The 12,321-nt window shown below is 46.0% G+C and overlaps 1 protein-coding gene across 1 annotated transcript; it reads left to right on the top strand.

Annotated features, from left to right (window-relative positions):
• The first annotated feature begins 948 nt into the window (after positions 1-948).
• On the top strand, positions 949-11,065 carry LOC108798921 (nucleoplasmin-like protein NO29). Its single transcript, XM_018570727.1, has 5 exons — positions 949-1,031; positions 1,583-1,668; positions 4,431-4,550; positions 7,599-7,692; positions 10,886-11,065. The coding sequence occupies exons 1-5, from the start codon at positions 962-964 to the stop codon at positions 11,005-11,007; spliced, it is 492 nt and encodes a 163-aa protein (XP_018426229.1). The 5' UTR covers positions 949-961; the 3' UTR covers positions 11,008-11,065.
• Positions 11,066-12,321: the final 1,256 nt, after the last annotated feature.

The raw sequence follows: 12,321 nt of genomic DNA, 5'->3' as shown, positions 1-12,321 counted from the left end.
CAGGCATCGCTGCCTGTTTTTAAAAAACGGCCATTTCCCGCTCGCGCGCGCCGAGCGGTGCGCGCGGGGGGGCGTGTCTGAGCGGACGTCTAAAGACGCCCGCTCAGATCTAGAGAGCTCGGGCCGGCCGTTTTTTTACTACGGCCGGCCCGGAGGTGGTTAAGAAAAAGTATCGGTAATTGGTATCTGCGAGTACATGATTAAAAGTATTGGTACTACTCGTACTCGGTCTTAAAAAAGTGGTATCGGTGCATCCCTAGTTACAGGTGTATAAAACCACGCACCTCGGAATGCAGACGCTTCTACAAACATCTGTGAAAGAATGGGTCGCTCTCAGGAGCGACCCATTCCGTGACATTTCCTTGCTACTAAATATTCCGCGGTCACCTGTTACAGGTATTATAACAAAGTGGAAGCAACTGGGAACAACAGCAACTCAGCCACGAAGTGGTAGGCCACGTAAAATGACAGAGTGGGGCCAGCGCATGCTGAAGCACACATATGTCTATATGTCAGATCAATAACTAGTCTCCCTGGTTATCTATATGTCAGATCAATAACTAGTCTCCCTGGTTATCGATATGTTAGATCAATAACTAGTCCCCCTGGTTATCTATGTGTCAGATCAATAACTAGTCTCCCTAGTTATCTATATGTGAGATCAAGAACTAGCCGTCCTGGTTATCTATATGTGAGATCAATAACTAGTCTCCCTGGTTATCTATATGTGAGATCAATAACTAGTCGTCTTGGTAGTTTGGATTGGTATTCGTGTCTCTTGGTATTGCGAACGGTGAGGCTCATGGAGCGGCGCCTGCAGTGCGCTAATCGGACGGAAGGTGGCGCTGTGGTCGCGCTGTGAGTTCTCCTCTCTCCTCCTCTTCCTGCCCGGGGCCGGTAGTCAGTCTGTTCTGTAGTACCCACGTGTGTGTACGGCGTGCAGTGTGTGTGGGGGGTCAGGATGAGTTTCCTTGTGAGCGATGCATCGAGCGACGACAGCCAGGGCAGCCCGGTGGAGAGCTATATGTTCGGTGAGATGGCAGGGAGCTCCGGGCAATGCACAGTGGCGCCAGCCGGCAGTTTGGTGTAGAACTACAAGGCTCAGGTTGCTTGAAAACAGGGGGAAGCGGGTCAGTCGGCTATGGAACTGCACGGCTCAGCAAGCCCTGCCCCTAGTCACGTGGGGTCAGCTATGGGGAAGCTACCAGTCGGCCATAACATTACCAGGCTCAGCATGTTGAGTTGATAGTCACATGTTGGACTACAAGGCTCAGGATGTCCTGCCAGTAGTCACGTGGGGCCAGCTGCCAGTCTGTTATAAACACTACAAGCCTCAGTATGTTCATTTGAGTCACATGGGGTGGGCTATGGATAATCTGCTGTAAAACTACAAGGCTCAGCAAGCCCTTTGCATCAGTTAAAGTCTAGTATGGGTAGAGATACCAGTCTGATTTAGGACAACAAAGCTCAGCATGGTCTGCTGATAGCCACATGGAGCAGTTATGGGGGTTGGACTGGCAGTCTGTTATAGGACCACAATGATCAGCATGCATTTTTCATATTTTGTTTCCTTTTATATCAGGCTGTGAGCTGTCATCGAAGACCACCTATTATACCTTCCAGGTAGACGAGGAGGACGACTGCGAACACAACCTGTCCTTGTGCTCTGTAAGTCCCTGATCTCTTATGGGGGTTTCTGATTCTTATGTCCATTGCAGCCAATTTCCTCCATAACATTTATCATCTGATTGTCCAATATGATCTGTGATGAGGTTTCCACAAATGTGACGCCGTATTCAGGAATCCCCGACACCTCACTACTGGTCGCAGTGACTGGCTGACACAGACACTAATCATCACCAACCCATAGAAACCCTTACTAATCCTCACCAACCCTTACTAATCCTCACCAACCCTTACTAATCCTCACCAACCCTTACTAATCCTCACCAACCCTTACTAATCCTCACCAACCCTTACTAATCCTCACCAACCCTTACTAATCCTCACCAACCCTTACTAATCCTCACCAACCCTTACTAATCCTCACCAACCCTTACTAATCCTCACCAACCCTTACTAATCCTCACCAACCCTTACTAATCCTCACCAACCCTTACTAATCCTCACCAACCCTTACTAATCCTCACCAACCCTTACTAATCCTCACCAACCCTTACTAATCCTCACCAACCCTTACTAATCCTCACCAACCCTTACTAATCCTCACCAACCCTTACTAATCCTCACCAACCCTTACTAATCCTCACCAACCCTTACTAATCCTCACCAACCCTTACTAATCCTCACCAACCCTTACTAATCCTCACCAACCCTTACTAATCCTCACCAACCCTTACTAATCCTCACCAACCCTTACTAATCCTCACCAACCCTTACTAATCCTCACCAACCCTTACTAATCCTCACCAACCCTTACTAATCCTCACCAACCCTTACTAATCCTCACCAACCCTTACTAATCCTCACCAACCCTTACTAATCCTCACCAACCCTTACTAATCCTCACCAACCCTTACTAATCCTCACCAACCCTTACTAATCCTCACCAACCCTTACTAATCCTCACCAACCCTTACTAATCCTCACCAACCCTTACTAATCCTCACCAACCCTTACTAATCCTCACCAACCCTTACTAATCCTCACCAACCCTTACTAATCCTCACCAACCCTTACTAATCCTCACCAACCCTTACTAATCCTCACCAACCCTTACTAATCCTCACCAACCCTTACTAATCCTCACCAACCCTTACTAATCCATACCAACCCTTACTAATCCATACCAACCCTCACTAATCCATACCAACCCTCACTAATCCATACCAACCCTCACTAATCCATACCAACCCTCACTAATCCATACCAACCCTCCCTAATCCATACCAACCCTCCCTAATCCATACCAACCCTCCCTAATCCATACCAACCCTCCCTAATCCATACCAACCCTCCCTAATCCATACCAACCCTCCCTAATCCATACCAACCCTCCCTAATCCATACCAACCCTCCCATACACTTACCAACTTTTACAAACCCTTACTAATCTTTAGCAAACCATATAAACACTTCCCAACCTATACAAAGCCTTACCAACTAAAATAAACCCTTACTAATCCTTACCAACTAAAAGAAACCCTTATTAATCCTCACCAACCCATACAATCCCTTACTAATGCTCACCATCCCTTACTAATCCTCACCAACCAATACAAACCCTTACTGATCCTCACCAACCCTTACTGATCCTCACCAACCCTTACTGATCCTCACCAACCCTTACTGATCCTCACCAACCCTTACTGATCCTCACCAACCCTTACAATCCCTTACTAATCCTCACCAACCCATACAATTCCTTACTAATCCTCACCAACCCTTACTGATCCTCACCAACCCGTACTAACCCTTACTAATCCTCCCCAACCCGTACTAACCCTTACTAATCCTCCCCAACCCATACAATTCCTTACTAATCCTCCCCAACCCATACAATTCCTTACTAATCCTCACCAACCCATACAATTCCTTACTAATCCTCACCAACCCATACAATTCCTTACTAATCCTCACCAACCCATACAATTCCTTACTAATCCTCACCAACCCATACAATTCCTTACTAATCCTCACCAACCCATACAATTCCTTACTAATCCTCACCAACCCATACAATTCCTTACTAATCCTCACCAACCCATACAAACCTTTACTAATCCTCACCAACCCATACAAACCTTTACTAATCCTCACCAACCCATAGAAACCCTTACTAATCCTCACCAACCCATAGAAACCCTTACTAATCCTCACCAACCCATAGAAACCCTCACCAACCCATACAGACCCTTACTAATCCATACAAACCCTTACTAATCCTTACCAATCCTTAGCATATCATACAAATCCTTACCAATGCTTACCCTCCCATACACTTACCAATCCTTACCAACCTTTAAAAACCCTTACTAATCTTTAGCAACCCATATAAACCCTTACCAACCTATACAAAGCCTTACCAACTAAAAGAAACCCTTAATATCCTTACCAAACTGTGCCAATCCTTACCAACCATTACTAATCCTTGCCAACCAATTTAAACCCTTACTAATCCTTAACTCATGCCAACTCTTACCAAACATTACCAATCATCGCCAACCCGTACAATCCCTTACGGACTTGTACCAATCCATACCATTTTTTGCCAATCCTTACCAGCTCATGGCAACCTTTAGCAATCGTACTGGAAGAAATACACGGAGCTTTCCATGACTGAAGGAAGAACACACATGACTCTTGTATGAGGACGATAGTTACTTATCTGAAGCTTTACATAACATTAGCTCAGGTGCACATTTTGTGTACGCGGGGTGATGGTGACTTTGTCTCTTTGTCCCTCTCAGATCAGCCTCGGTGAGGGAGTCAGAGATGAATACAACGTTGTGGAAGTGACGGCCCGCAATCACATCAATGAGGACATCTCCGTGCCCATCGCCACTCTGAAGCTCTCCTGTCAGACAATGGTAATGGTTATTTTTGATCGGGTTGGGTGGTGCTTGGTTCTTGGGTTCACTACCCCCAACTGGGAACTCTCCTGGTCTCCTTCCACTATCCAAAAGTTAAGCTGGCTGTCAAAACACCTGAACAATCTGATTGGATGCCGTCATTGTTCAGGTGTTAAGTGCCAGCAGGGGCTTGGCCCAGCGGGAGATTCCTCCATACACACAGAGTAGCGTAGATGGAGGAGTCTGTTGCACTTTTTACATCTGACCAGAGAAAATCTGCAGAAAAAGTCAGAAGTTCCAGGTGCCCTCAGGGTACCAGCAGCTGGATGACATAGATGCCATTTTGTGTGGAAAGGGGATGTCGCATGTACCCCATTATGGGGCGGATGGACAGGACATGGCTCTACCCCATCATAGCTTTGTTTCACACCCAGAGTAAGCTGAGAACTTACCTCAGGTTTTTTAGAAACTTACATTAGCGTACAAAATGGGGTAACATTGGTATGGGCCTTCAGAGCTACGTTAAAGCCTTACATTGGGCTCCGGACATCCTCCACCCCCCAGCTGCTGGCCCGTCAATATTTACCTGTTTTCCAGCAGTCTTTGTTTCAGTCTGATGATGTCACACGTCATCTCCATCTGGGAGTGAGCAGATCCTAAAAGCACCACGTACCAATGTAATTCTCCTCTCTGCAGCACTCTCCTGTAAGTCCGGGGTAGGGGCTTGGGCCCTTGATGCCATGGGCTTACATGAAGCAGGTGGAATGATGCTGTGGGTCATTCAACCCAAGGGGATTGCTGGATCGATGATCAACATCTGGGGGACTGGCGGGAGGTATAACGGGCAGAGCCTTTTCTTATTTACCCAGGAGCTTTGTGAGGATCCGTTTGTGCCCATCATAGCATTGGGCTTTAACCCCTGCATGACTGAGCTTGTTTTTAGTTTCTGTTCGTAAATGACTGACACACTTTTGACATTTTTGCTGTGTGATTCTTCCACGTCAGTAATATACTTTCTTACAAAGTGCACCCACACATATTATATATTGTTTTTTAGAGGACAGATAGGGCTACATATTTATATCACATATGTGTGTCTAACGCCTCACTTAGGACAAATAAAATATAAAAAAAGGGGGAAAAAACGTTAAAAAAAACACTTTTTTCCCAGTTTTGATTTGTAGTATTTTTTTTACAAAACCAGCACAGCTAAAAAAAATTGCAATAAATACATTTATTTATTTGTCCCTTATTTTATTTGATTTTTTACACTTTTTTTTTTTTTTACACTTTTCACAATTTTTTATTTTTTACACTTTTCACTTTTTTTAAGCTTAAAAATGTTATTTTATTTAATTATATCAAGCAGTCATTGTGAATTAATCTCACTGTTACTGCTTGATAAATTAATACATTTTTGGTTATCAGGCTGCTTCAAACTTCAGAACAGCCGATAATAAGTTAGTGACACTGATCCTGCAGCAGTTCAGGATTCAGCTGTCACTAAGGCCCCATTCACACCTGACCGTTTTGTAGCGCGTCCTACGCTCGACGAACGCGCTACAAAACGGTCAAAAAAATAAATAGCATTGTAGTCAATGGTCTCGTTCCCACCTGTCCGTATTTCCGCCCGTCCCGAACGCCCTACAAAACGGCCCATGCCTGAAAAGGTCACGGGACTACTTTGGGCCGTTTTGTAGGGCGTTTTCCATTTGGATACAGCCAAGTAGCCTTTGGAATCGCGCAACTTTTTTACCGCGAATCGCGGTAAAAAAAAAACCGTGTGACGGTCGCGCGACAGACGCGCATATTTCAATACGCCTAGGTGTGAATGGGGCCTAAAGGTTTTCTGATTGTTGCAACAACGATCAGCAAACAAACATTCTTCTTTCAGGAATAGACACATTATAGGAATAGACACATTATGTATCTATTCATGAAAGAGAAAAAAAAAAGCCAGTATAGCTTGCGAGAGATATCTCTCGATCTATACGAGCTGTCAGAATGCCGTGTGTCCGCTCTGCTTTGACTCAGACACCCGATATTAAGGTATCGGGTGTCTGAAAAAGGTTAACCCTTTCATTAATGAATGCCTCTGTAGTAAGGGCATCCATTAATGAATGTTAAAAGCTGATTCTCAGCGGGTAACAGCCCTCTAAAGCAGCAAATAGCTCGTCACGTACAGTGTACGTGACAAGTCATTTGGTCCCTTTGTGGCTGGACGCACAGTGTACGTATCCCGTCACGAAGGGGTTAATTGGCTTTTGACTATACTGGTCTTGGATTGTGGTTTGGAGACCTTAGATTGAAAGCTCCTATTAGACAATGGATATGAGAGTCCATATATACTGTAAATTGTTGAGTATTGTGCTGTTCTATATGGGAGAAGCTGGTCGAAGGTGACCTCACTGGGCCTTCTTTGGGAATCCTGGGAAAGCTGATGATCCCAAACCCCTTGAGGATATGTTCCTATACAGTATAGGGGAGAATTCTTACAGGGTTTAAAGGAGAACTATGAGGGGGGTGCTTTTCACTCACCTCATAGTTCTAGCCGACCTGTGACAATGAGACTGTCACAGGTCGGCTCAGTAGATCGGGAGGTGAGCGAACACATACCGGCGTTCGCTCACCTCTCGATCCTGTCACGGCTCTCTGCCGTGACAGGGGAGGGGCTGGATTCCCCCCTCCTTACTCCGATCCTCCAGCGCTGACTGGCGGAACGGACGGGGGAGGGTACAGCTGGCTGAGCCAGCTGTCGGTCACGCAGCTGGGCGGATCCCGGCACAATTGTCGGGATCCGCTTCAGCTGCGGCGTCTCAGTATACCGCAAGCAGCAGCTCGCGGTATACTGAGCCTTGGGTGACGGGAGGACGCTAGTTTGTGTCCTCCCGTTAACCTAAGGAGAACTATGGGGAAAAGTCTTAACCCCATAATTCTCCTTTTATGCCCCTTAGTTTTCCCAGGATCCCTGGAGAAGGTTTAGTGATATCATCCTGGCCTCAGCAAGCATGCCAGAAGTTTGGTTGTCTGTCAGCATTTACAGAGTTATTTTCTTGCTCCCTTCAGGTGAATTTGGACAACTTTGTCATCCAGCCACCAGTGACTTTTCGCCTGAAGTCTGGCTCAGGACCGGTCCTTCTGTCTGGACAAGTTATCGTTGGTAAGGCAGTGTTTATACACAAGCAACCTATTCCAAGTCTCAAGACCATTGTCTCTCTTAATGCCTGGAGCATCCACTTCCATTGCCTAACCTGCTGGCTTCTGATTGGCCCCTGTCTGTGACTCCAGACACATTTTTTTACTTTTGCTGACCCACCCTTTAAAATAGCGAATATCTGAATTTCAGTTAGGAGAATGTTTCAATTCCATAATACGGTAAGATTTCCCCTCCCCCCAACTCCCCTGAAAATTCCCTAGGGCTGGGTTTAATGATATATATCGGAAGGCAAAACTTTTTGTATTGGATCTGAATAGATCTCAGCAGTCAGCAAAGTTCATGCTCCCTGCATACCAGAGAGCTATAGGGGTGTGTTGGACTTCAGCAGAGAGGCTGCTGCTTATTCACAGATAAGAGCAGCCTTCACTGTAAGGGCTTGTTCACACCAAGCGCTGAGCAGGTGCAGACCGGATCAAAACTGTGTCCAATGTATTCCTATGGTATTTTGAGCTCCAGTCCACATCGCAGCGTGCAGTTCCAGAGCAGATCCAGAGCAGGTGAAAAAACTGCGGCAACCCCTATTTTACCTGCTCTGGAACGCATCAAAAACGCATGCAAGTGCCTGAAAGCCCATGTTAAACTTACATTTTTTTTTTTTTTTACCAAAACGGCCCGGAAATCCTTAAAAACATTCCCTTCAGGTGAATTTGGACAACTTTGTCATCCAGCCACCAGTGACTTTTCGCCTGAAGTCTGGCTCAGGACCGGTCCTTCTGTCTGGACAAGTTATCGTTGGTAAGGCAGTGTTTATACACAAGCAACCTATTCCAAGTCTCAAGACCATTGTCTCTCTTAATGCCTGGAGCATCCACTTCCATTGCCTAACCTGCTGGCTTCTGATTGGCCCCTGTCTGTGACTCCAGACACATTTTTTTACTTTTGCTGACCCACCCTTTAAAATAGCGAATATCTGAATTTCAGTTAGGAGAATGTTTCAATTCCATAATACGGTAAGATTTCCCCTCCCCCCAACTCCCCTGAAAATTCCCTAGGGCTGGGTTTAATGATATATATCGGAAGGCAAAACTTTTTGTATTGGATCTGAATAGATCTCAGCAGTCAGCAAAGTTCATGCTCCCTGCATACCAGAGAGCTATAGGGGTGTGTTGGACTTCAGCAGAGAGGCTGCTGCTTATTCACAGATAAGAGCAGCCTTCACTGTAAGGGCTTGTTCACACCAAGCGCTGAGCAGGTGCAGACCGGATCAAAACTGTGTCCAATGTATTCCTATGGTATTTTGAGCTCCAGTCCACATCGCAGCGTGCAGTTCCAGAGCAGATCCAGAGCAGGTGAAAAAACTGCGGCAACCCCTATTTTACCTGCTCTGGAACGCATCAAAAACGCATGCAAGTGCCTGAAAGCCCATGTTAAACTTACATTTTTTTTTTTTTTTACCAAAAACGGCCCGGAATGCTTCAAAAATGCGGCACAACCCACTGCACTGCGTGTGCAGAAACCTGACCGGATCTGCTCTGCATTTGGTGTGTACAAGGCCTAACTCAGCGCTGGGAAGATGTGCAGATTTCATCCAAAGGGAGCTCCAGTGCCAGGGAAACCAAACCGTCAAGATTGTTTTTGATTTTTGGACACCTCAGATGGGCTTTGATAGATAATTTAGTGGTCAGTTGGTACAATCTGCCAACGAACACTGGTAACTAGGAACTGGTAGCATCTGTCACTGACGAGTAGTAAGGTACGGAGTTAGGCGCCAGTGGCAAATCCTTTGGCACTTTGGGCACCTGGCTGTGGAATTAGGAGCAATGCCCTAAAAAGTTTGATTTGCCAACATTGATGAGTCGCAGTCAATGGCACCAACTGCACAGCTGCCTAAGATGTTAAAAAAAAAAAAATGAGTCCTCAATTATTACAACTAGGGATGTACCAGTTTTTCGGTATACTCCCCAATACCGGAAGCCCGGTGGCGTGTAATGACTCGCCACCCGGCTTCCTGATTAGCAGGGAAGCGGTCTCCATGCTTCCCGTCACTAGGTGACGAGAAAGCATGGAGCCGGCATTCTGGCCGATAAGGAAGCCGGGCGCCGTGTAATGACATTAGACGGCGCCTGGCTTCCTCATTGGCCGGGAAGCCGGCTCCCTCGTGACGAGGGAGCATGAAACCTGCTTCCCGGCCAAACAAAGTTGGGCGCCGCGTCATTACACGCCGCCCAGCTTCCTAATTGGCCAGCTACCTGACCAATCAACAAGCCGGGCAGCGTCTAATGACTCGCTGCCCAGCTTCTTTTACAATTATCCTCTGCTAATATGAATGGGTTAAATGATCCGTAGTACATGATATGTAGCCCTGTACCCCCTTTTCCACTTACAGAGCTAGGTTATTTTTCTTTTAAATAAATAATGTAATTTTATTGGTATCTATCTACCATTAGCTGCCTCATTTCCCACCCTCGGCTTATATTAGAGTCAATACTTTTTCCCAGTTTTTTGTTGTAAAATTAGGTACCTCGGCTTATATTCGGGGCGGCTTATACTCGAGTATATACGGTAATGGTGGAAGCACCTGAATTTGTACATTTTTGTTGAGTGGCGAAGAGCTCTTAAAGAAAAGGTAATGTAGGGTTCTATTACCTTCTAGGACCTTCTTGGTGTCCAGGACCACTGTAGGCAGGTCTCCTGGCACAGATATAGCAGCTTTTTCAGCTGAGCTACTCTTGTTACTGGCCCAAGCTGTCTACTTACCCCTCTCTGGAAGCCCCACTACAGAAGAATGGTACACAAACAATGTTCCCCCCACCTTGTAGTGTTCTCCATAGGAATATATGGATAGATCACATTTGAGTGAGACAGTATAGATCAGGGGTAGCCAAACTCGGGCCGTCCAGCTGTGGTGGAACTAAAAATCCCATGAGGCATTGCAAGATTCTCACAGCCACGACTCCTGGAGAGATGCATCATGGGATTTGTAGTTTCACCACAGCTGGAGGGCCAGAGTTTGGCTACCCCTGGTATAGATGAAATGCTGAGGTGAGAGCTTGCCCAAGGTAGGGGATGTCTCCTCTGTTATTGTCCCAGATGGCTGTGAAGCTTTTTGGGGGCTCTCATCCTACTCGCCACTACATTGAGAGCAGGAATCCATTTAGATGTCTTTTTAACTTTTGTATGCCTGCTTCATTTACAGTACCACCGTACATGGATTCTGAGGAAGAGGAGGAGGAAGATGATGAAGATGACTCGGATGATGAGGAAGAGAAGGAGGATTTAGTTCCCATCAAACCAGCCAACAAGAAACTGAGGAAATGATTACCTGTTGTCTTTGTAGTCTGACCTATATTGGGATCGATTGACTAAAGGAGTAGAGCGTGTTCACTTTAAAAGGGAATTTTCACTTGGCAAAGTGAAGTTTTTGCTGATTTCAGTCAACCAATCCAAGCGCAAACAAAAATCCTGTTTTTAATTTTTGTGGCGTGTGGTTGAGTATTTATTGTGAATTTTCACCCCTTTCTCTTTGCAAGGTGAACACGCTGTACTCTAGGGTTGGACCAATCCCACAAACCAGGTACCAGATGCTCCCTAAAAGTTCCAGCTGGCGCTCAACTTTTGAGGATTTCTCTAGTTGGTGTCAATAGAGCTGGTTCCTAAAATAAATCCGTCTGGCTCCTGGATTGGACAAACTGGCTCCAGGATTCCATATTAATGTGTCCACCCCTTGCTCTACTCCTTTAGTAAACCAACCCCACAGGCTTTGAGAATTTGTGTAATATACGTATATCCAAGAATTGTCCATGGACAGATGTAAAGAGTCTTTTTGACAGTTATGCATGGACACTGGTGGGTGGCTTCTTGTATCTCTCTGGAACTCCGGCAGCCAAACCCCAGGAGTTCCTGACTCTGATAACGCCTTACCTTGGAATCCAGCTCTAAGAGCAAGTTCTCTTATAAAGACCATGGCAGGTGGGCGGAGTCGGGAACTCAGGAACAGGGGTTTCGGCTCCATCTTTTGAGAGATATATAAGGCTGTTGCGTGATTCGGCGCATCTGGGTCCTTCCATGACTGAATTACCAGCTGTTAATGGCTTTTAACACTATACCGAGTTAGATCTGTAGGTATCCGAGTGCCTTTTTTGCATTGCCAAATGTATTTTTGTACTTGAACTTTGAACAGGTTTGTTTTTTTACTGTTTACATGCGTAGAATGTTTTACGTCATATTGTAGTGGTGAGTTAGTGTGTTGGTTAGTTGGCCTTTGTGCAGTTATAAATTGTGATTGTTGCTGTCATCTGTTCTCAAAGTACACAGGAAGGGCTCTCCTATGCCTCGGCTGTGATGGCCAAGAACCTGAACCGGTTCCGGACGCTGCAGAAGTTGAAGCTCAGGCTGTGCGAGTTGCTATGTAGACCCTTGGTTCTCAACTGGTGGGTCGTAACCCAAAAGTGGGTCGCGACCCCATGTCCAGTGGGTCGCCACATGCCTTCCACTTTTCAAGAATGAGAGGATCCTCGGCCTCTCCCTAGAGAAGCAATGTCCGTTCTCGCATTGAGCAGCCATTCAAAAATATGATACCCGGTGCCGAGTGTCGACGTGGGGTGTGGCTATGGCCGCGAGGGAGCTCCATCC

The sequence above is a fragment of the Nanorana parkeri genome, unplaced genomic scaffold (assembly GCF_000935625.1).
Source record: "Nanorana parkeri isolate BGI_ZX_2015 unplaced genomic scaffold, ASM93562v1 scaffold1585, whole genome shotgun sequence".
Classification (NCBI taxonomy): Eukaryota; Metazoa; Chordata; class Amphibia; order Anura; family Dicroglossidae; genus Nanorana; species Nanorana parkeri.
This window is presented reverse-complemented; position numbering and strand designations above follow the sequence as displayed.

Bases quoted from the DNA above. Each gene is read 5' to 3' on its own strand.
- LOC108798921 (XM_018570727.1), top strand. From the start codon at position 962: ATGAGTTTCCTTGTGAGCGATGCATCGAGCGACGACAGCCAGGGCAGC. The intron at 1,032-1,582 runs GTGAGATGGCAG...CTTTTATATCAG, and splicing joins GGTGGAGAGCTATATGTTCG to GCTGTGAGCTGTCATCGAAG. The intron at 4,551-7,598 runs GTAATGGTTATT...TGCTCCCTTCAG, and splicing joins AGCTCTCCTGTCAGACAATG to GTGAATTTGGACAACTTTGT.